Genomic DNA, 24,945 nt, shown 5'->3' on the forward strand with positions numbered 1-24,945 from the left:
TGAATCATAGTACATTCAACGTTATGCTTCTGACACTAAATTTCTAACTGGACTCTCCTCACCATTCAGCCAATGACACCTACTTATATCCAACTTACCTTTGCTTTCTAGGGTTGAGACATTTGTATTGGCGCTCTCTCTCTCTCTCTCTCTCTCTCTCTCTCTCTCTCTCTCTCTCTCTCTCTCTCTCTCTCTCTCTCTCTCTCTGTGTATGTGTGACATTAGTTTTTCATTAGCTAACAAACAATAAATAAGAAGTAATTAGGCTGGGGATATCGCTCAGTGGTAGAGCATCTGTCCAGTAGATTCAAAGCCTTGGGTTTACTCCCTAACCATGAAGAAGAAATCAGATGAAATTGTTAGGTATAGGGCTGGGAATGTGGCTTAGTGGTAAGGCACTTGCCTAGCACGTATGAAGCCCTGGGTTTGATTCCTCAGTACTACATAAAACAGTAAAAGCTGGGGCTGGTGCTCAAGTGGTAGAGTGCTAGCCTTGAGCAAAAGAAGCTCAGGGACAGTGCCTAGGCCCCAAGTTTAAGCCCCAAGACTGGCAAAAAAATTGTTAGGTATAGGCTGCAAGTTGTCTCAAGGTCTGTTTATTAATACCACGTATACTTAGGTTGTTCTTAGTTTTCTATTAAAACTCTTCCCTTCCTTGCCATAGTATGGTAAGAAAGGGTGGCAGAATGTTTAGCCTTCACTCTTAACTTTGTATATGGCTACTTCACACCTCTGAATACATAAATACACACACATATGTACCAGTACATATGTGTTACCACATTGGTGGTACTGGAGTTGAACTCAAGCATCTCACTTGCACAGCTTGGTTATCCATTTGGAGCTCTAACACTTGAGCCATGCCTTCAGTCCTGTTTTTTTATGGTTAATTGGAGATGGAGTCTATTGGATTTTATCTGGATCATTTTGAATCTTTATCTTGCAATCTCCGCCTCCTGAGTAGTTAAGATTATAGGCATGGGCCTTCTCAGCCAAACCCATATTTTATTTGCATCTTTCTTGATAATTTACATAAATATTTTTATTATGGTGGCATGTTATTTTACTTTGCTATCCAAATTCAAAGTCAGACTTGATAGTTAAGCTGAGTAATTGATTTGTTTCCAATTCCCTTACTGAGTTGCTTAACTGTAAATCAGAAACACTTGGTGTCACTCATCTGCTTATCATTAGACTATTTGTAAGTGTAAATCTTTCCTCAGAGACAGGTTTCCAACATCGTTCCTTTCATAAATTAGCCTTCATAAATTAGATTTCTGAAATCGTTGCTTGAGATATGATTGTTGGATACTATACAAACTAGAAAAACACATGACTTCATTTCTCAGGTTCAGGAATAGAAGAATATATATCTAGTTTTTAAATTTCTATGAAGAACCATCCGTTTCTTCCATTCTGTAGAACTTTTGGTATCACTTCCAATTCCTATCACTTCAGATAGGTAAAATGTTCTCCTGTGTATCCTTTCTTGTCTATGCCTGAAGCAAAGATAATATTTAAAATTCCCAAATGCTGTTTTTAGCCAAATAAAATAAATATTGCCAGGTGCCCATGGCTCATACCTGTAATCCTAGCTACTCAGGAGGCTGAGATTTGAGGATTGTGGTTTGAAGCCAGTCTGGGCAAGTAAGTCCATGAGAGATTTATCCTCAACTAACTAGCAACAAAGTGAAAAGTGGAGCTATGGCTTAAGTGGTAGAGTCCTAGACCTGGGTCTCTAAATTTTATACCTGAGTAACATGCTGTTGTTTCCCCCTTCTCTCCTCCCTTACAAAGCTCCTAGTGCAAATATGATACCAAACCCATACTTGTTGGCTCCAAACTGGACTCATCTTATCTTCCATTCTGTGCTCATTCTATAGCTATATTTTTGCTTTCCTCATATTGTTGCTAAACCTCCCCTTTTTCATTAAAGAAATCATGCTTGCTGGGCACTGGAAGCTTATACCTATAATCTTAGCTACTCAGGAGCCTGGGATCTGAGGATTGCAGTTCAAAGCCAATGTGGACAGGAAAGTCTGTGAGAATCATCTCCAGTTAACTATCCAAAAGCCACGAGTGGAGCTATGGCTCAAGTGGTAAAGTGCTAGCCTTGAGCATAAAAATTCAGGAACAGTGCCCAGGCCCTGTGTTCAAGCCTTAGGACTGGTGTGTGTGTGTGTGTGTGTGTGTGTGTGTGTGTGTGTGTGTGTGTGTGTGTGTGTGTGAGTGATGTGTGCGTGTGCATGCATACACACACATGTGCACACACACATACACATGTCCATAATTTCTTTGAATTTTAAGTCATAGGTGACTTAGGAAACTCATAAGAGACTCTCCTTACAGTCTTTAGAAGCATTTCCATCACATCAGAAGCACTCTTTATAAGCATCAATACCACACATCCGGTCCTCTTTGCTGATAGACATTTTATTGTGCATCCTTTTTAATGATGTCAACACCCCGGAAAACTCTTTGGCATGATGTTAATATTTGCTGGCTCAATTTTCACTTTGATATTTAAAAAATTCAAATTTGCTTTGACCTTTGAGATGATCTAAGGTGTGCTTCATTAGCAACATATTCACCATGCCTAGCCTGTAGGTTATTGCATGACTCCTACCTAACGCCTGAATTAACGTTAGGTTTTAGGCAGCCCATATTGCTGCTGATAAGCCTGAGTTTCTCAGCAGGTGATGATGTGGGTGGTGATGTTCTGGGTATGGCAATTCTTTATTGAGTTGCGCTGGCTTACATATTGCAGGATTTATTCTCCTTGCATCCTGCACTGAATGCCATTACCGTTTTCTGTGGAAGTAACTGAAATGCCCACACACACCCCCAAATACCTTTTCCACTCTTGTGTTCATTTTTCCATCTCATTAATCACTTTTCATTCTTCCCCACTGATTAAACCAATAGTTGGAAATAGCATTTTTCACATTGTACCTGTGATGGCTCTTGAAAACTGAAGAAAAGATTTGATCCAACTCTCCTATGCCATGATTGTCATTTTCTGTGCACCTTTAATTTTTAAAAATGCCTTTGCTTCAATTTCTATTGCAGTCACACATTTCTCACGCTTTTCTCATCCCTATTGCTTTTGCAAATGCATTGCATAATGGAGATCTGCGTTGTGTGAAGAAGGCCTTATAGTCTAAGCAAACACAGCAAAAGCATATGATAGATTAAGGGAGATATGATGGTTGAAATTAAAATGTCTGTGTTGGTAGCCAGTCCAGTTGGTGGGTCTTGCTATACAGTTTACCCCATCTATAATTTATCAGCATTTGCAAAGTGAAACACATGAGTTTATGATATTTATATTATTACTCAAAGCAGACAACTGTAGCAATGCAAATAAGGGTTCTTATCACTACCAGTTGTAATCAAAGGACCTGCCAAGGATGGGCTTTTGCTCAATGATTTTTTTTCCACCAAGAATACAAGCTGAGCTGTGGTGGTATGTGTTTTAGTCTCAGCTACTCAGGAGACCTAGGCAGCAGGGACACTTAAATCCCAGAGGTTTGGGGGTCAGCTTGGGCATCTTATTGAGATCTTTATTTTTTTAAAGAAAAAAAAGGAAAACCAGACTGTACATTTTAATTTCTACTAGAAGCAATTGATACATCACCCGGAGGTCTTACTTTTAACATGCTAATATTGCCCACATTAGAAGGTACTGTAACTTCACTCAGGCTTTAATTTAAAGGCTTTGATTTAATAGTCAAGAGCAGCTGGCACTAATGGTTAAATGAGCAAACCAAACAATAGATGCTTTTCAACAGGTTTGGCTTGTATTAGGAAATATAAGCAGCCGTTTCTTTGCCAAGGGCAGAGATAGTTCTGTGAGACTTGCATTTAATTAGTAAACTGAAAATGACTTAGTGAAAAGGAGCAAGTGAAAGTCAGGCATCTGCTCTTCATTTAGGTTCTTAAAAATGGAAACCCCTAATAATTGCCAAAAACTTGAAGCAAGATATATGGAAGATGCTTGGAAAGCAATAGGAGTTGCTCACGTACTGTCTAAATATAACCCACATGGTAAATACTGGTATGTTCAGAAAAATGCAGAATTTTACTATAGAATTGAAATCTCAGTGTATTGTGCAGATTCCCTACTAGCTGGGCAGCCATGTGACTATCTGAGTTGTTCATGCGGAAACCAGTTGTCTACTTTTTTCCATGCTCCCCTCCCTTCTTTTATTCTAAGGTTTCAGCCATTATTATTATCATTATTATCACAGCTTATGACTGCACAGGTAATTAATCTTGTTGGCTGTCTTGTAGCTTGGTGGGGGGGGCACATAACCAAGTTGTCATGGATGGAATATAAGCAGAAGTTAAGGTGTACAGTTTCTACATCATTTCCAGCAAAGGAAATTGTGTTCACACCATTTCTTTCCCCCCCTTCCTTCCTGTGGTCAGGAGGAGGACTAGTCTCACGGGGATGGCAGAGCTACACAATGGAAGGAACTTGAGGCCCCAAGAACCCCATGCAGGCGAGTCCTCTAACCACTCAGTATTGCCCTTCTCCTCCTCAACTAGTGTGCGAGAGAAAAAGTGAAGTTCACTATCATTTGTTCTGCCATTATGCTTGAAAGTCTCTTTCTGAGAGCAGCTTAGTTGCAACCAAATTCACTTATATTTGGTGAGCAATCCTCTCTTTTTCTATGTAGAAGACATGCCCAGCCTTAAAAAGATAAAGCTGGAACAGCAGAATTAAATTTTGGAAAAAAAGGGGATTTGAGAAGTTTGATTTCCTCACTGAGAGAGGATAGCACATTTGTATTTTTTTTCCAAGGGACTTAATTCCATTCACATGAGCAGACATTTATTGAGCACCTACGTTGCACAAATCCTGTAGGAGTCACTAGGGATACAGAGAGGGAATACCCACAGTCCCTGCTCTCAAGGAACTCACAATCTACTGGGGGCAGACAGCACATATACAAACAAATGCCCTGGAAGGTGGGATGCATCCTATAAAAAGGTATGAATGGGATAGTGTGGAGCATGAGCAGGGGCAGATGAGGATCTCAGGAAGATTTCACAGAAGGGATTGCATTTGAGCTCTCTGTTGAAGGAGTAGTGGGAGAGAGATGAGGAGTGGTAGGCCTCGAGTTTGTGAAGCAGTGGGGAGAAATATGGTGGGAGTTTAGAGAGAGCAGATTGATATTCAGAATTTTCTGAAGTGGAAGTGGTGACACAACTCTGGAAAGATATTTTGAAGCTACATAGTGTAAGGGCCTTGAGGACTATACCAGGTATCTAAACTTATACTGATGGGGAAAGTGTAGAGGATAGAGAGCATTGTATTATCAAATCAACAACGCATTCCTGAATGGTAAACCAAACTTCAGCTCATACCTGAATCTCCTGGGAAGCTTGTTAAAATGGAGACCAATGGGCTCCACTCTCAGCATTTATGATTCAGTTGGTCCTGAGTGAAGTCATAGACTTCACAGTTTTCAAGAGTTCCCAGGTGATATGATGCTACTGGTCTGGAGATGCCACTCTCAGAAGCTTCCTACAGGATAGTGCTGTAGGAAGATGTTTTTGGCAGGTGTAAGGAGAAAGAATTGCAGGTGGAAGAGTCTAAAGCTAGATGGATCCAATAAAAAGAAGGCCAGAATATTGGAGAAGATGGTGGCTTATTCAAGGCAAATGTACAAGGCTTCAGGACTATGTGGATATGGGAGCCTCGTGGCAGAGAATCACATTTACCTAATGTGAATGATTAGGAACGATTAGTGATTGTGTTATGTGAGTTGAAAGGTAGAAGTAGGAGAAAACTTGTGTGTGTGAAAAGGATCATGAGTAAGTTTACAATGGATGCGTTGGAGGTATTGGTGGATTATTCATAGAAAGGTACTTATTCACAAAGAGGGTCTGAAGTTGGAGTAATTAATGTGAGAGCCACAGACACAGAACTAAGTGTTACAATGGCAAAGGTTGGTATGGAATAGAAGGTTACTGCAAGTGTCTGCTGAGGATATAGCTCCAGGATAAAGAACGAGGGGTCAAAGAACAAGGAGGTGAGAAGGTAATTGGAGAACCAGGAGACAGTAACATATCCTGGAAGGGGATGGCCAACTGTTTTAATTGATGATAAAATGACAAGCAAAGACAGACAGAAGAAAAGCCACTGCATTTGCTTATTGGTAAGTCACCGATGACCTTTGGGAGATCGGACTGAGGAGAAATGGCAGTATATTCACTCAGATGGCAAAGGATAGAAAAGGCTTGTAGACACTCAGGTGGGAGTTAGGGCAGAGTTGAAGCAGAAGCTTGTCGTGGTAGGTCAGAGAAAGTTGATTATTAGTGTCTCAGATACTTAAGCAAAGCAATAGGTGAGGGTGCAGAGTGAGGAGAAATGAGGTGGAAGTGGGAGGAAAGGAGCGAGGTTACAGAAAAAGTCGGAGGGGATAGATTTAAAAAGGTGAGAAGGGAAACCAATGGGAGTGAAGAGGAGGGGCTCTACATGAGAGACGAATGGCAGTGGCTTTTAACAGTCACTTACTGAGGGGAACACAAGAATTCACCCTTCCAGTCCTTCTTCCATCATCTTGACTTGGTGGTGGTAAGCTCATCCATCCAACTACAGTGGTTACTCCAGGTCAGAGGAGGCTGACTTAGGCCATTCTCTGTGGCCTCTTGGATGCAGTCTGGTGTGGAAGCCACGGGGATTCCGGGAGATAAAATTTCATATTCATTTCCTGATGGGTGGCCTTTGCTGTAAACATAGATTTTCAAGTTTTTATTTCTTTTTTTTTCAAGTTTTTATTTCTATCCAAGGACACAGCTGGTCATTTTCATGGGTAACATTCTTCAACAAAATTTTGCCTTTCATCACTGTACCTCTCTAACCTTCTTAAAAAAATCTCCTCCCCCCCCCCCCAGATTGAACATATCTTCTTAACATGAATCCTGTTAGAGGAGAGAGTGCATGGGAGGCTTAGGGCAAATACTTTTTTTTGGAATGGGAGGAGGCCCGATGTGTTGGTTAGCAGCATACTGACATAAGTAGATTTAGCTGGTTCTTGTTTGTTTGTTTCATATTCATAGTGGAAGACTAAGGAAGTGCCAGTCCATGCATTGTGGGTTCTTTTTTTTAGAGAACAAGGAAGCTTATTTAATCAGGAACTTTTAAAAAAACATGCCAGCTGTATGATTTGTGCCTGGAAAAAGTAGGCTATGTAGTTACAGTGCTATAGAAAATGACTTAGCTTGGGTGTACAAGCAGAGTGACTGCGTGCCACTTTCTTTTTGTTTTTGTTTTTGTTTTTGGTCTGGTCGTGGGGCCTGAACTCTGGGCCTGGGCGCTGTCCCTCAGCTCTTCAGCTCAAGGCTAGTGCTCTACCACTTCAGCCACAGCGCCACTTCTGGCGTTTTTCTTTTTGCTTATGTGGTGCTGAGGAATCAAACCCAGGGCCTCGGGCATGCAAGGCAAGCGCTCTACCACTGAGCCACCTTCCCAGCCCTCTTTTTTTTTTTTTAATGCAGTCATGTACTTCCCACAGAAATTTGGGTGTACCTTGAGTCACAACTTCAGATTTAATGCTATTGGATGTTTGATGTATAAACAACAAGAAATTCTGCAAATAAAGATTTTTGCAACACCTTCTTTAATTGTAGGGTTCACTAAAATCTCTAGGGGAAACACTATTAAGAGTATTTGCTATTTCACTTTATAATTTCTATGTAATTACTGCTTTCGGAAGATTATGTTTATTTGAAATTATGTACCACAGATAAGACCAGAGGTAGAAAACAGCACACCAAATAACAAGACTCAAACAAAAAAGCATAAAACAAATTCACAAGACCACACATACTTACAAACTCTCCTGAACCAAGTATGTTCAAGAATTAATAAGCTATACCCCTTACCCTGTCCACACAGGAGGCTCTGCAGAATAAATGTCATGCCTTTTGGCTTTTGACAATCTATGTATGCTCTCGGCACCGAATGAGTTTTTTAAAAGCCAGTTTAAAATCTTCATTAAAACTTGTGTACAGCAGAGGGTTGATCAGAGAATTCACATAACCCAGCCACGTCAAAAAATCAGCTACTTCAGAGGATACAGTATAAATGCTCAGACCTACAATCAATTCTTTGATGAAAAATGGCAGCCAAGACAAAATGAATGCACCCAAAATCAGTCCCAGGATGCGGGCTGCCTTGCGTTCCCTGGTGCTAGAGATCTGTTGTCGTTCTCCAGGGTAATCTAGATCATTGTCAAAGGGAGGGATCCTGATAGAGGTGTGGATCTTTTCAAATTCTGTGGTAGGGTCTGAGGTTGAGAAGTCAGACACACAGAAAGTCTGTGTGAGTTTGCAACTTGCAAAAGAATTCTGGCTGTCCGTGCTTCTGTTGCTTAAATGCCGGCTTGAGCCCCTCTTTTGGTAAAGGCTCTTGGCTGCATGGTAAATGCGGTAATAGAGAATCAGGATCAAAGTCAAGGGGATATAGAACGCCCCAAGTGTGGAATAGATGGTGTAGATCACATGGTCATGCTGGATGGTGCACTGGCTGGGGGGTGGGCTGAGTTGGCGATGGCTCCTCCAGAACAGAGGGGGCATGGAGATGAAGATAGAGATGGTCCAGACAGTGAGGATCATCAGTCCAGCTCTCTTGGCTGTCCTCTTCCTGGCATACTCAATAGCATTGGTGATGGCCCAGTACCTGTCCAGGGCAATCACACACAGATGGAGGATGGAGCAGGTACAGCAGGTCATGTCCACACTCAGCCACACCTCACAGATGAAGTATCCAAGCTTCCAGCTCTCCATGACAATGTACATGATGCTCAGGGGCATGACGAGCACGGCCACCAGCAGGTCTGTCACAGCCAGCGAACAGATCAGGTAGTTGGCGGGCTGGTGGAGCTTCTTGGTGGTGCAGATGGCCAAGATGACTGCCGTGTTCAGCAACATGGTCAGGGTGGTGATGATCACCAGAGTCATGCAAATGAGCATCTTCTCCGTGACAGTCTTAGGTCTCACCGCCACACCGGCTTCTGCAGTACAGTTAGTGAGGTTCATGTTTCCCCAGTTCTGATCGACACGATGAGAAGCAACTAGTTCTTTTTCTTCAGTCGGAAATGATGTAGCCTCCAGTGTCTCTATTATTGTTTTAGCTTTACTGCCTCCTGTGTTCCATTTCTGGGGGGTAAAGGAAATTGTTGCTGCATTTCTTCTGAATGGAGAGTTCCTGGAAAACATTTAAGCCACTGATTAATTAACTAAAAAAAGGCTAGAATTTTCCCCTGGAAAATATGATAATATTTGATACTCATAAAATGCCACACAATTTAGACATACTTTTCTTCTTCCTCTCTGTAATTTGAGGTCATCTTCACAATACTTTTAAGTTACCAAACTACTTCTGATACATCACCGAATTTTAAGTCTATTTTGCTGCTTCAATTAGTTTCTTATGTATATTATTATTTTTGATTTATTTACTTTGGAAAGGTATAATTGAAAAGATATATGCACACATTTTTTGTCAGTGTGGGGCTTGAACTCAGGGCCTGGGTGCTGTCCCTGAACCTCTGTGCTCAAAGCTAGGGCTCTAGCACTTGAGCCACAGTGCTGCTTCTGGCTTTTGAATGGTTAACTGGAGACAAGAGTCTCACAGGACTTTTTTGCCCTGCTGGCTTTGATCTTTAAATCTCAGCCTCCTGACTAGCTGGGGTTACAGGTGTGAGCCACCAGTACCTGGCTCATATGCACATTTTAAAAGACTTTAAAAGTTGCGAGACCATGAGATTAAAAAAAACCTGTTTATTATGGACACCAAATCAGATTTTAAACATTTATTGAAAAATTCCACTCCAAAGGTGTACTAGTATCAATATGGGATTTTGTATATTGATATTTTACATATCCAACTGATCATTTCTTTGGAGAAAAGAAAGTATATAATATTTCTTAGTGCTTGTGGAAAATTGTTCTCAGAGTACTATAGTAAATGAACTATGAGAGTAGTATGAAGAAGGGACTAGTAAGGTGGTTGAATATAATCAGTGTGTACTGTAGACATGTGTGGAAATATCACATTGAACCTCATTAATATGCACAACTAATATGTTCAAACAATTATAATAAGGCACATAGATGATTAAAAAATTAAATGTGTATTTAGTTGAGGTTAGCATGTGTTCTGTATATGCGTGTATAAATGTGTCTATCTCTCACACGTGTCTATTTCTCTGTTAAAATGTTCAGTCCATGACTGGGCTTTTTTTTTTTTTAGCACAACAAATACATAAATCAGTAACATTGTAATTTATTATAATTATCAAGTAAGTCAGTGACATTTTAAAGAAAAAGTCAAATATAGATGCCTATCTATGAGAACTAAACAATCAGAATCCAAATATTCACAGCTAATAACTGCTGGATAGAAGCTGATCCAATTATCTGGTGCCATGGGATTAGGTCCAAAAGAGACTAATGAAAATATGAGAAAGAAAAATGGGTATTTTGGCAGTTTTTAGAAGGGAAATAAATTGATGTATATCATGTTTAGCAGACACAATAATTTTAGCAGAGGATGTGTTTCAGATACCCTTTAACAGGGAGTGAATGAGTGGGATCCTTTGGATAGATTTAGGCATAAAAATCACTAGCCTAGGGAGACATCCATCCCTGAATTTAGCTCTCTTGTTCAGCAACCAAGAAGAGAGGGAAATGGCATCATTTATATCCAGATGGAGAATGTGAAAGAAAATAACAATGATCTCACTAAAGACCACAAATAGGACCATTGTTTGGCTACAGTTTGTATCATTCTGCACTTAAAGAATGCTCTTCCTTCCTGTCTCTTCCACTGTCTTTTATGGTGTTTCTAGATTACTACTTCCAGATGTCATGGGTTTCTCTAGTGCTGCCATGAGGTTTGCTCTACAGTCCCCTCTGTGTTGTAGATAGGATGTTTTTTGCCATGCTGGTGTCCATCCTTTCATAAATATTTTAAGATCTAAGACAGTCTGTAAAATTGGAAGAGGTTGGGCTGACTTTGGGATAAGTCAGATCTAACTTCAAACTGCAGCTGAGTCATGTACTAGCTGTTTGGATTCACCTCTCTACATTTCTTTCTGGGTCCCAAGTGTTTCTCTCTCCATGTGTCCTCTCTATCATTAATAAAATGAAGTGACTTGTTATTTTTTGGTCATGAATTAATCGTTGGTTATATTTTACTTGTGTTCTTGAGGTTTGCACGGTAAAGCAGTGCTCAATAAGAAGGTTTAGGATTTTTTGTTGTTGTTCTAATTTTAAGACTGAGAATATAGAAAGAAACATAGACAAGGCATAGAAAATGTTAGGGATTTCAATTTACAGCACAGGCAATTAAGAATCATAGTTACTGCAAAGAGCTGAACCATAAGAAATAATTCAATAGAACTTTGCAAGGTTGCTCTTTACTGAATCCCCTCACCTCTTAATAGTCTCTTCTTTGGGATTGTGATTTTATTCCTTGTTTTGTAACTTTGTGTGTGTGTGTGTGTGTGTGTGTGTGTGTGTGTGTGTGTGTGTGTGTGTGTGTGTGTGTGCGCGGGCGCGCGTGCACACGTGCACGCAGGATCCTGGGGTGTCCTTAAGCTGTTTTGCTCTACCAGTGGTTTTATAACCACTACAAACTCTTAAGTAGATAGTATGATTTCTAATTAGAACAGTGCTTGTTAAATAGCTCCACTTCTGCCTTTTTTGGTTGTTAACTAGAGATAAGAGTCTCTTGGACTTTTCTGCTTGGGCTGGATTTGAACTATGATCCTCAGATCTCAGCCTCCTGAGTAGGTAGGATTACATGTATGAGCCACGGTGCCTGGCTTATAACTATTTTTTATTGATCCATAAGCTACACATTTCTGGTGAGTAGTAATTACTTTGGGTTAAATTACATTTAAAAACATTACAGGTTGGTGTGTGTAGTGGTCCATTCACAGCCCTTTTATACGACTTTCTGATTTATTTTGTTTCCAAGCCTATCAAAATAGGTTACATTTTGTATTCATGTGTTTCAATTCACCCTGAACTCCTGCATAAATCCTTTTTCATCCTCTTTTCCCACAACAGTAAATTTTGATGTTCTCTCCATAATAGTATATATAACATATTCTTTTGGACAGATAGGTAGATTAGGCCTAGAAGACCTTGCTGGGGAATGAATACAGTTGGAAAAGTTCAAAGATTTGGGTGCTAGTACTCTTTACTTTTTAAAGGTTTGAGAGGTAAAAAGGAAGCAGTGAAACAGAGAACAGCTATCAAGATGGATAACAATCATGAGAAATCATTTTATTTTGAGACCTTACGATGAAAGTCTACATTGATGGAGACTTGAGTGCTGGGCTGGATGATATGATGAGGTCTGTGACCTTCACAAGAGCAGTTTGGTGAAGCCATGGGGATAAAAGGCTGAATGAACAGAGTGGTTTTAGGAAAGCACATGCATAGAGGAAATAGAGACGGTAAGAACACAGACAACAAGGCTTTTGCTAAAGGACAGAAAACTAGAAATTTCAGTTTATGGTAAAGGTGTAAAAATGTAGTTGTTTGGAGAAGGATATGGAACCAAGGTGTTAGTTGGTTTTTCAGATAAGAGATTGTCTTTCATAACAGTTTATAGTTGTCTTTTTACACTATTATTTGTTATGACACTTAATAACTTTGCTATTAGGACAGAGAACATTTCTGGAGCAAGTAAAATGTAACAGAGAAAGAGAAAAAGCAGTAAAAAAGGAGGCCGGTGAGAATCAGTGAGGCCCCGGCACCGGGTAAACAGAATTCATAAGCAATTTAGGTCATTTGGGGGGAGGAGGACATTAAGGAAGTTGACGATAATGGTCATACCCAGGAAACGATTCAACATTGATTGTCTTGGGTTCATTTTACCCTTTTAAGAAAATAGCACATGGTTTTATAACCACTACCAATGCTTAAGTAGATAGTATGATTTCTAATTAGAACAGCGCTGGTTAAATAGCTCCTGGAAATCTCTTTCATCTCTTTAGCTTTTCACAAAGTGGTGGGGGAGGGACCATATTAACACACAGCCCAAAATGTGTTCTGTACCAATGATCCAAATGCTAATATAAGTACACTAAAGTTGTATTAGTCAAATAGAATGGAAAATTAACTGCAATAATCAAAGCTAAATAGATTCGTCCATACTGGAGTCAATTTAGGAACGACTTGGGGATATGTAAGTTTAATTATGACATGGAAAATAGCAATGCAATATAAGATCACATTTGGACTTTTTTCATTAAAATTGCAAACAAGTAAGAATCATTGTAACCCAAATTGCTTAGTGCATTATATTCCCTTGCTTCTGTCTAGCAGTATTTGCTGTGAATATTCCCAAGTATATCTATCTATCTATCTATCTATCTATCTATCTATCTATCTATCTATCTATCTATCTATCTATCTATCTATCATCTGTCTATCTATCTTATCTGTCTATCTATCTATCTACAAAGATATATGTGAACAAACACATATATTAGTGATGGAAATCACTAATATATACTTTTTTATTATAAAAAAAGTTAACTCCAAAGAAAGGAATATTTTGCACTGGGAGAAAGGACAGTAGGATACAAAAACTTTACAAGTGTTTTAACTCCACTCTAGTCCCTCACTCCTGCTAAGAGCAGAGAGGAAGGTGACAATTAAAGAAGGGGAGGGGAAGGGAAAAACACAAATTGTTTAAATAGGGATACAGGAGGACCCATTGCAAAAATGAAATGTACAAGATGCTCTGTCGAAAACGAACTTTACAACTTTGGCAATGGGTGTGTGTGTGTGTGTGGTAGTCGTGGAGACGGGAAGGCAGGGATGGTAAGGGAAAAACAAAGGAGGAGGCAACAATGCTTGATAAGAAATGTACTCACTCATTACCTTACTCATGTAATTGTAACCCCTCTGTATGGTATTTTCACAATAAAAAACTTATTAATAAAATAAAAAAGAAGACAATTCTGCAAAATTAGATTAGAAAGCCTACAAATTTGATTAAAATTTAAACCTATTTTGTGTTAGAAAATCTTTAATATACCAAAAGGGCCTGTGTTAGTGACATGCTAGTCCTACCAGAAAGATGGGGGTTGGGGACCCCCATTGCTTGTGAGTAACAGTGTTCAAGTTGACCAGCCTACTCATACTCCACATATTTTGGTTTTATATATGCACAGTGAAGGTTACTGCTGAGCTGACCCTTTTGTCATTATGGGATGTCAATATCTCTGGTAATTTTATTTTGAAGTTCACTTAACCTGATATTAATTTGAGCTGATAATTTTGATAATTTCTTCACAGTACATATTTTCCCATCTTTTATTTTCAACCTTCTTATACAATTGCATTTGGAGTTCTTCTAGATTACATGTAGTTGGGTTTTTGTCATTCAGCCTACCAATTTCTGCCTTTTATTGTTATGTTTAGGCATTTACATGTTCAGTATAAAGTATTGTTTAATATAAATTAGGCAAATGTAACAAAGTTTAAATGTTTAATATAATTTAATTTATCTTTGTTGCCATTTCTTTTTACTTTCCTGTGATTACTTGAATTTGAGTGTATGTGCTAGTCCTGGGACTTGAACTCAGTGCCTGAGCACTGTTCCTGAGCTTTTTCACTGAAGGCTGGCACTCTACCACTTCTAGAGACAGCTCTACTTCTGGTGTTTGGTGGTTAATTGGACATAACAGTCTTGTGAACTTTCCTGCTGAGGCTGATTTTAAACTGTGACCATCAGATTTTAGCCTCCTCAGTAGCTAGGATTACAAGCATGAGCCACAGGTACCTGGTTTGGAAAAAAAAATTTAAGAAGTAGTTTTAACTTGTCTATATAGTGTAATTGAGTTTATTTCTTTTTTTCTTTTTCTTTTCTTTTTTGCAGGTCTTGGGGCTTGAATTCAGGGCCTGGGTATTCTCTTTGAGCCTTTTTGCTCAAGGCTAACACTCTATCACTTGAGCCACAGCTGCACTTCCAGCTTTTTGGTAGTAAATTGTATATAAAATCTCATGGACTTGGGTTGGGAAGGTGGCTCAGTGGTAGAGCGCTTGCCTTGCATGCTCGAGGCCCTGGGTTCGATTCCTCAGCACCAGGCCCTGGGTTCGATTCCTCAGCACCACATAAGCAAAAAAAAGAAAAAAGCTGGAAGCGGTACTGTGGCTCAAGTTGTAGAGCGCTAGCCTTGAGCTGAAGAGCTGAGGGACAGTGCCCAGGCCCAGAGTTCAGGCCCCACGACCGGTGTCCATTTGTTTCTTTGTAGAGATTTTTTTTCAGTGGTTGGTCTGGTATTATATTACATATTCATAAATTCTCCTTGTCTATTACTATTTTCCAGATCAAATGAACTATAGAAAACTTACCTAACTCCATTTTATCTTCTATTTATTTATTTATTTTTAGTTTTTATTTTTTGGGGTCCGGTCGTGGGGCCTGAACTCTGGGCCTGGGCGCTGTCCCTCATCTCTAAAGCTCAAGGCTAGTGTTCTACCATTTGAATCACAGTGCCACTTCTGGATTTTTTCTTTTTGCTTGTGTGGTGCTGAGGAATCGAACCCAGGGCCTCATGCTTGCAAGGCAAATGCTCTACCACTGAGCCACCTTCCCAGCCCCATCTTCTATTTATAATAAAGTAGTCCCAAGTATCTTTCTTCATCCATTGAGAATCACATATCATAATTTTGCTTCAACAATGAAACATAGTACTAAAAATATGAGGAGAGTATCTTTTATTTACTCATATTTCTTCTTCTTATTGTTCTATCTTCTTTCCTAATAGTCCAAGATTTCCTCCTTTAACATTTACTTGTATTAACAGAGTTCTCTTAGCTAGTTTCCTAGAGTAGAATTGGTGGTAAATTTTTCTTAGTTTTCTGTTTCTCAGATTATGTCTTAATTAAATTCTTGCAAGATGTTTTCCTAGCATCCTGGTCTGATGGCCCTTTTCTTTCAACACTTGAAAAACTGTGCTGCTTCATTGTGGTTTCTGATGAGAAGTATACAAAATCTTCTTGTAAAGGAAGACTTCTTTCCTTACAAACATGGTGTCATTTCTTTTTTACTGCTGTGTGATTTAGTTTACTTTTAATTTTCATAGTTTTGCTGTGTCTTGGTGTGGATTTCTTTGGATATTATATTTGTGATTTGCTTAGTTTTTGAATCTATTTTTATGTCTTTTTCCCAAATCATTTGCTATTATGTCTTTGAATTTTTTTTAAAGCTTTGTTCTCCCTCTCTTCTGTGGCACTCAATGGCATGAACATTTAGCTCTTTTGTTACATTCCCACAAATCACCAATTGTTCATATTTGTTTCTATTTATCTGTAGGCTTTTGTGTTATTAGGTTGCATACTTTATGTTTTATGTTGCTAGATAGGACAACTTGTAATCTATCTTCTAATTCATAAATCCTTTCCAGTATTTGCTATTGAGTACATACACTGAGCTCTCTAATTTCAGTTGTTGGATTTGCCATTCTTTTTTGTTGTTGTTGTTGTTGTTGGTTGTGGGGACTGAACTCTGAGCCTGGGCGCTGTCCCTCAGCTCTTCAGCTCAAGGCTAGCACTCTACCATTTGAGCCACAGCACCACTTCTGGCTTTTTCTGCTTATGTGGTGCTGAGGAATCAAACCCAGGGCCTCATGCATGCAAGTCAAGCACTCTACCACTGAGCCACCTTCCAAGCCTGGATTTACCATTCTTAAAAGTTTGTTTGATTCTTTATAGTCTCTGCTCATTTATTAAGTATTAAGTATTTATTAAGTATTAAGAAAATTAGATAAGGCAGCATTTGTCAAAGTGCTTACACGTGTCCCAACCGCAGAAGGAGGAATAATTTCTTTCAATGTACTATTTACTGAATGTGTTTGATGCATTAGTGGACTTGTTATCTTGACATTGAACTAAGGGTGTCTACTTGGATTTTTATCTTTTAATGTTTCATCTCTCTCCTTAAAATTTATTCTTAAGCTGTAAAAGTGATGAATCAAAAAAAAAAAAAAAGAATCAAAAAAAAAAAAAAAGAGTTCTGCAAATTGGAAGTGGCGCTGTAGCTCAAGTGGTAGAGCGCTCGCCTTGAGCTGAAGAGCTGAAGGACAGCGCCCAGGCCCAGAGTTCAAGCCCCACAACCGACAAAAAAAAAAAAAAGAGTTCTGCAAAAGTGATGAATCAAAATGTAAACCTAATATATACTGCCCAAATATTATGCACTTGTCTGGCTACTTCCTACAGTTACTTAGTGAACACTTAGAGTGGGTTTGGGAACTTTAATTAAAGAAATGTGGTAAGCACTCATTCAATGAGTAGGACAAACTAAATGGTTGAGGAAACATAGATTGGTTTTACATATACATTTTATAGAAATGGAGAAAATTACTTGTACAATGTGTTCTTGTACTACTCATATTTCATAGAAACATACAGCTGTGTTCAGGTAGGAACTGAAAATCTTTGTGTTAAAAGCCAAGGATAGCCTAAGAGGGCAAATAAAGTAATATAGAGGACTGCATATCAAGAAGGGAAACTATTTGTTGATAAAATGGATTAATTGCTTTCCAGATGACAGTAAATACAGATGTTATTACAATATCCTAATAATTTATAGACAAATTGTGTTTCTGCTGCTAAATGACCAGAACATTCTCTCTCTCTCTCTCTCTCTCTCTCTCTCTCAGAAGAAATTTTGCTTCTTAGACAGCCACACAACTTAGTTTGTTCAGTGAGGACAAAACATTGTTTTTTCTTTTCTTTTCTTCTTTCTTTCTTTCTTTTTTTGTCGGGGCTTGAACTTGGGGCTTGGGCGCTGTTCCTGATCTCTTCAGATCAAGGTAAGAGCTCTACCATTTAAACCACAGCGCCAGTTCTGGTTTTCTTGTGGTTAATTGGAGATAAGAGTCTCACGTACTTTCCTGCCTTGGATGGCTTTGAACCGTGATCTTCAGATCTCAGCCTCCTGAGTAGCTAGGATTACAGGTGTGAGCCACCAGCATCTGGTGTAAAGCATTGCTTTTTCTTTCGGTCTACAGTTTGTTATTATTACTCTGCCCTCTGACTATAGATTGATGTAGTTTTCTCAAGCCTTCTTTAACTGTCTGTGTTGGATTTGGTCATTCATTAGCTACATTTTTCTCCCATACTCAATGCAGAAGCATGCAATGAGATAAACTATCATTTATTACATATTTAAGTATATATGTGTGGATAGGTAGATAGATAGATAGATAGATAGATAGATAGATAGATAGATAGATAGATACAGAGGCTTTACTCAGGTCCTCTGTGCTGTCCCTTTGCTTTGTTACTCAAGGCTGGCACTCTATTACCTGAGCTATACCTCTAGTTCTGGCTTTTTCTGGTTAACTGGCAATAGCAGTCTCATAGATGTTCCTGCTTGGCCTGGCTTTGAACCATGATCCTCTTAGCCTCTTGAGTAGTTAGGATTACAGGCATGAGCCACTCATGCTCAGTGATAGTTTAGTTTTTAACGAAAATTTTTATTTTGTTACTACTTTACACTTACAGTTAAGCTAGCCTTGAGCAAAAGAAACTCAGGGACAGAGTGCAGGCCCAGATTGGACAGAGCCCAGTCCCAGAGTTCAAGCCTCATGACAAAACAAAACAAAACAAAGTGATGGTTCATTCACTACTAGTGAACGATAGTTCGCTTATTTCAGACCTTATTTGGATTTAATTTTTCTATTCATGTCTACTTTCTGTTCAGATCTAGGATACCTTATGGTATTTGGTCATCCCTCCCAATTTCCTCCAGTCTGTGATATTTTCTAATCTTTCTAACATATTTTTTTTCTTACGAGCTTGACAGTATTGAGGAGCCCTGTCCAATTATCCTCTAGGATGAAGGCAGGGTTATGAGGGGGGTGTGTTCGAACTCTGGGCCTGGGAGCTGTCCCTGATCTTCAGCTCAAGGTGAGCGCTCTACCACTTGAGCCACAGCACCACTTCCTGCTTTTTTGAGTAGTTTATTGGAGATAAGAGTCTCACAGAGTTTCCTGCCCTGGCCAGCTTTGAACCATGATCCTCAGATTTCAGTTTTCTGAGATCTGAGGAGTACAGGCTTGAGCCACTGGTGCTGATATTGGTTATATTTGTTGCTTTTCCTATGATTACATCTAGGTTATGGATTCTTACAAAAATTTTCTTGGAGGTTATATGTCTTTCTTATTTGGTTAAAAGGAACTTACCGGGATCCTCCACTGTAAGATGTTGTATTTTTCGGTTCTTGTGCTTTTTTTTCCCCCCAATACTAAGGCTTGAACTCCTGGCTTGGGTGCTCTCTCTTGGCTTTTTACTTAAGGCTCTACCATTTCTATCCACTTGAGGTTCACTTGAAACAATTTGCTCATTAATTGCAGTCTCTGTGATTTTCTCAGGGTGGCTTCGAATTGAGATCCACAGATTTCATCCTCCTGAGTAGCTAGTATTACAAACATGAGTCAGTGGCCCCTGGCCCTTGCACTATGTTTCAGAAGTGAGTTACAAAATCTAGTTTACCTTCAAGGCTGAGGAATTAGCCATGCTTCCTGGAAGGGGGAATATACATATGTGCTTTTTGGAATTCCTCTGTAAGAAGATATATTCTTTCTCCTCCATTACATGAATTCAATCATTTACCTATATTTGATATTTGTTATGTCTGCATTTATGATTTAGTACTAGATGCAATAGCTTCTCGTTTGGGGAAAAATACTTTTCTAGATGTGCTGTTGTTGTCTATTTAAATTTATTTGTATGAGTATGAACCCATGGCTATTTATATTATTCTTTAGATTGTAACCCAATCCTAGGTTACTACTTAATAGCTCAGAGTGTTCTAGCTTTGGGCATTGAGAACTCTTTGAGTTAACTCCCTGCTGCCAGCTTTTTCATCAGAGTATTCCTTTGTCCTGTATGGACTGGTGGACAACATCTCTTTGAAAGCTAATGGGGGAAATGATCTTTCTTGAAAATGTAGATAAGGTTGTTTTTATCAATAAAGAATCGCTGTTGCGGGCAAACAAAGCCTTTTAATATGATGGACACCTGTAGGAGTGTTATTTACTTTTCAGATGAAAAATAATAAAAATGAATTTCATGAAGTACTTGTCATTTAAGCTAGCTGCTGCTTGAAGTTGTATTAGCATACTTAAAAAATGAAATGACTTTTTTTGACTCAGATTAATAAAACTGCTGAAGTGTGTGGATTCATCCACACAGAAGATCTAGGGCTCCTTTCTGTGCTTTGCAAACATTTCCCTTTGACTCTGTAGTGCAGTGTGCCTTTGTGATTGATCTGGGGATGAGCATCTAAGCTGCCTGTGGAGCTAAGGCTTCCTACAGGGTTTCTACATCAGGTCTTTCTCCTCTTCTGACTTTCTCCAAGGCTGTGTCCCACAAGATTGGATGAAATCAGTTCATTTGACTTTCCAGCAACTGTGGGAACTTTTTAAAGAGCTGTGCATAATCTAGAAAGCCTTTGTTTCTGACTTATAATAATAATTTAAAAATGGAGAGGCATTCTCAAAAGAAAAGGCTGGGAATAATGGAGCTGCATCTTAGGTGTCACTGGGTGCTTTTACTGTGATGTTGAACTTTCTAGGGTTGCCTTTGGGATGGGCCTGGGAATTGCTGTGAAGTGATGGGTGATATTTATTATGATCTGGGAAGGGACCAGGGAAGAATGTACTCTACATTTGTTTACTTTGCATTTGACTGGCAAATGTGCTTTGCTTTTCCTTTTGTACTGCCATATTTTGATTGTTTATAATATTTACTTTGTCAATTTTTCCATCTTTTCCTTTCTCAATGGTTATTCAAGGGGCCAAGAGGACTTTATTATGTTGCTTCTTATCCTTGGTGAATCTCTCAGCAGTTAAGCCATGTCTCTTCTAGAATACAGTTAATTAGATTTCACTCTTTTTCCAGAAAATGGTTGAAATAGTCTATAGGGATTAGCAGCACTAATCAGACTTTGAAAGACACTTAGATTTCTGTAAATATTATAGGATTATAGCTGTTTTTTTCTTCTTAAATGACTACAAGTAAAATATTTCAAGTTGAATTGGAATAGCAAATAGCTCACCTCAGATAAACTCCAGCTCCTATCTGTGGCTGGTAGAGTGCTGGGTTGAGGATTCAGAGATGGTGACACTGGAGGAGATTTATGACTAGTAATTATAACTCATGAGATAGTAGCTAGAAATCAGTTACTAGTAACCAGACCCAATTGGTATCTTAAAAGCTGTTTTTTTCATTTTCCTAGAATTAAAGAAAATTAATTCAAAATGGCAGCAAAGATCTTGAACACAATGATCATTCAATCTACTTTCAATTCAACTGTTCCTAGAGAAAAACAAATTCTTCTAGTTGCTATGCTTCTGAACTCAAACCATGTGAAAAATTGGTAGAATTGTGACCCTTCATGATACTTTTATCCCAAAGATATGAGAAGTGTGTCAAGATAATTCTATAAGGTTTTTTTTGTTCCTTAGCCAGCATAACTAATAAATAACCTCCTTCAGGATACTAGAAAGAATAAACATGACTAGAGTTTATTTTATAAATATGAAGAATGCCACCTTTGATTTTGTAAGTGTTAAGATTTTTTTTTCATTCTTTGGGCTTGAACTCTGGGCCTGAGCACTGTCTCTGAGCCTTTGTGCTCAAGGCTAGCACTCTACTATTTGTGCCACAGCTCCACTACCAGCTTTTTGTCATTAACTGGAAATAAGAGTCACACAGACTTTCCTGCTTGGGCTGGCTTCAAATTGTAACCTCATATCTCAGCCTCATGAATAGCTAGGATTACAGGCATGAGCTACTGGTGCCCATCTATCAATTTTATAAGATTTTTTTCTAGATGTTTAGAACTGATAGAATAGATAATGGCAACTTTCTTTCTTTCTTTCTTTCTTTTTTTTTTTTTTTTTGAGTCCGGTCTTGGGGCCTGAACTCTGGGCCTGGGCACTGTCCTTCAGCTCTTCAGCTCAAGGCTAGTGCTCTACCACTTGAGCCACAGCGCCACTTCCGGCTTTTTTCTTTTTGCTTATGTGGTGCTGAGGAATCGAACCTAGGGCTTCAGGCATGCAAGGCAAGCACTCTACCACTGAGCCACCATCCCAGCCCCTTCTTTTTTAATTTATTTATTTTTATTTATGGATTGCTTTATAAAAGTTACTATAATACAATGGTACATAGTATTGAATTCACAAAAATATGAACAAATATTTATAGCAAGACACCACAATGGAACACTTCTATTCAAAACAAGTTACATACGGGTGACAGAGTCTAGATGCACAAACAACCCTAAAATTCATGTTTTTCTTCTTTGCGAGGAAGGGAAGGGAAGGAAGAAAAAGAAGAAGAAGAAGAAAAAAAGAAGTAACCCCTCCTCAACATTTCTAAAGCATTTCATTTTCAATGGAAACAGAGGCTTCGGGAAGGAAGATGGGCCAGCACGTACCTGCACTCCTGCAGACCATTCCTGGGGAGGTTCAGGGAGAGGGCCCAGCCCTGCACTCCAGTGTCAAGGTCAGCCAAGGTTAAGTCGGCCCCCTGGGGTAGGCGAGTGGGGGAGGGGGGCAGCTCATCCCTGCATGCTCCCTCTTTTTTGTGGGTGGTGGGGAACCACACAGGAGGAGATCGGATGGCACCAGCCCCTTGGGGGCTGCACAAGTAACTTAAATCTGTTGTGTCTACACACTACATCTCCTCGTGTGAAAAATAAATATTTCCTTGGTTGCACAATTAGGAAGAAAAACAAATTCACAAAAGGAAGAGAAGGTCGCTGCCATGTCCAGGTTGCCCCTCCCCCTAGTCTTAAGCACCCACCTCCTGACCTCCAGACCAGTGGGCAAAGTCTCCACCCCAGGGCCTGCGGTGAAAGAACATTTTTTTTTTTTTTTAAAGAAAACACAACAAAACCACCAATGACCGAAGAAGAGAAAAATAAAATTCTTTGTACAGAGTGTACATGATAACAAGCTTGACACAAGCTGAGGTACCAGAGGCTCGGGCCTGGCCCACCCGTGGTGGGCGGTGGACTGGGCAGGCGTGGCCCGTGGATAATGGCAACTTTCTGAGGTGAAGGTTATGGACAGAAAAATCTCATGTCTATTGCACAAAGTAGGAGATTACACAAAAAGAAATGTATAGAGAAGAAAAGATTTGATTACATTTAATTTATGAGCATTTATGAGACTTGTCTAAACTGTTCTAATACTACATAGACAAGAACATTATGTGCCTTCGATCCTGACCTGACCTGACAACACATGGATTTCTAAAGGCTTTAAAAGTTGTTGAGATATCTTATAGCACTTATAAAAACAGCATACAATTTTATTCAATTCTCCAAGCCTGAGTAGACACCTTGTGATTGGACAGTCACTACTGGGGCTAAAGGATGACCATGATCCTGTCCTTGACGGGCTCACAGTACATCAGGGGATGTACCTCAGAGCAGAGCTCAGTGAATTAAAAAAACAAGCTCCCAGCTGGGCGCTGGTGGCTCACGCCTATAATCCTAGCTACTCAGGAGGCTGAGATCTGAGGATCACAGTTCAAAGCCAACCCAGGCAGGAAACTCTGTGAGACTCTTATCTGCAATAAACCACTAGAAAACTAGAAGTGGCGCTGTGACTCAAGGGGTGGAGCGCTTGCCTTGAGCTGAAGAGTGCAAGTTCAGCACCCAGGCCCAGAGTTCAAGCCCCACAACTGACCGACCAAGACACACACACACACACACACACACACACACACACACACACACACACACACACACACACACACACACACCAAAGCAAAACAAAAGAAAACAAGCCCCCAATCATGGGTTCCCCAACAAGGTCCTTAGCTCAGCAAGAAATAAGCTGCTCTTGTGTTAAGACACTGGCCTAATTTAGGGTTTTTTTGTTATGGTACTTAGGGTTATTTTAGACAATGAAGAATTGTAATCAAGTACTTAAAATTAGCATCTCCATTTTTCTATTGTTGATAGCTCACTCCTGCACTGGTTAGGAAACAGTACTGAGGCCCAAGGCCTGATGATTACCTCTATGCAGGTCAGAGAGTTTTGGTTTTAAGGGAGATTGCTTAGCCCTAATATGGATTGATCAGTTCAAATCCATCAACAGATCCTTTTTTTACTGTTTATATTTGAATGGAAAGGAGAATTATATGACATTCCACCTTGGAAGACCATGCAATATTTTATATATTTTCTGAAGCCACTGCTATGTTTCTGAAGTGTGATGATGCAGCCTGTCAAGGCTGAATATGCATGCCCAGTCATGTAAAATAAAGTCAATGGTGGCCAATTCCCAAGAAAAAGCATCTGATTGTAAAGTCCATGCACTTGGAAGTTCTCCATATAGAGTAGGCAAATAGGACATCAGAAATAGCAGGGCTACTAGCAGGGGGCAAGAGTGAATTGTAATAAATTGAGTTTGTGCCAGAAAGCACACAGAGAACAAAGGAGGGGGCAGAGACAAGACTCTCTTCTAAAATTCAAGCAACCCCAAAAGGTGCATACATTTAATAATGGAATGGGCAATGTCTGGGAGGATTGTGTACCCCGTATCACTAAGGAGTGGGAAAAAGTCTGTATTAGGAAGTAGATTGTTTATTGCAACTTCTTACATGGGCATGCCTGCCCACCACAGCAGCACCACCTGTTGTACTTCTTGTCTCTGAGTCCATCCTGAGGCTTGAACTCATGGCCTCAGCTTCTTTTTGTTTAAGGCTACCACTTGACCTACAGCTCTACTTCTGGCTCTTTGGTAGTTTATCCAAGATAAGAGTCTTATGGACTTTTCTGCCTGGTCTGACTTCAAACTGCCATCCTCAGATCTCAGCCTCCTGAGTAGCTAGAATTATAGATGTGAGCTGCCACCACCCACTTCTGAATCCATTCTTTCA

At 39.5% G+C, this 24,945-nt stretch overlaps 1 protein-coding gene across 3 annotated transcripts in view; it reads right to left on the minus strand.

The window, feature by feature from the left end:
• Nucleotides 1–6,570: 6,570 nt before the first annotated feature.
• The window catches only part of Htr1e (5-hydroxytryptamine receptor 1E), a 78,259-nt gene continuing 59,884 nt past the window's right edge, over nucleotides 6,571–24,945 (minus strand). For 2 of the 3 annotated variants that reach the window (XM_070010178.1, XM_070010179.1), the window contains one exon: nucleotides 7,661–9,220. In XM_070010178.1, coding sequence (XP_069866279.1) covers nucleotides 7,954–9,051 — 1,098 coding nt within the window. In that variant the 5' untranslated portion in view covers nucleotides 9,052–9,220 and the 3' untranslated portion in view covers nucleotides 7,661–7,953. Of the gene's footprint in view, nucleotides 6,740–7,660; nucleotides 9,221–24,945 lie in introns of those variants that run through there. The other variant, XR_011369289.1, reaches the window with a different exon arrangement.

This window comes from Dipodomys merriami, unplaced genomic scaffold (assembly GCF_024711535.1).
Source record: "Dipodomys merriami isolate MVZ:Mamm:240054 unplaced genomic scaffold, mDipMer1.0.p SCAF_8, whole genome shotgun sequence".
Classification (NCBI taxonomy): Eukaryota; Metazoa; Chordata; class Mammalia; order Rodentia; family Heteromyidae; genus Dipodomys; species Dipodomys merriami.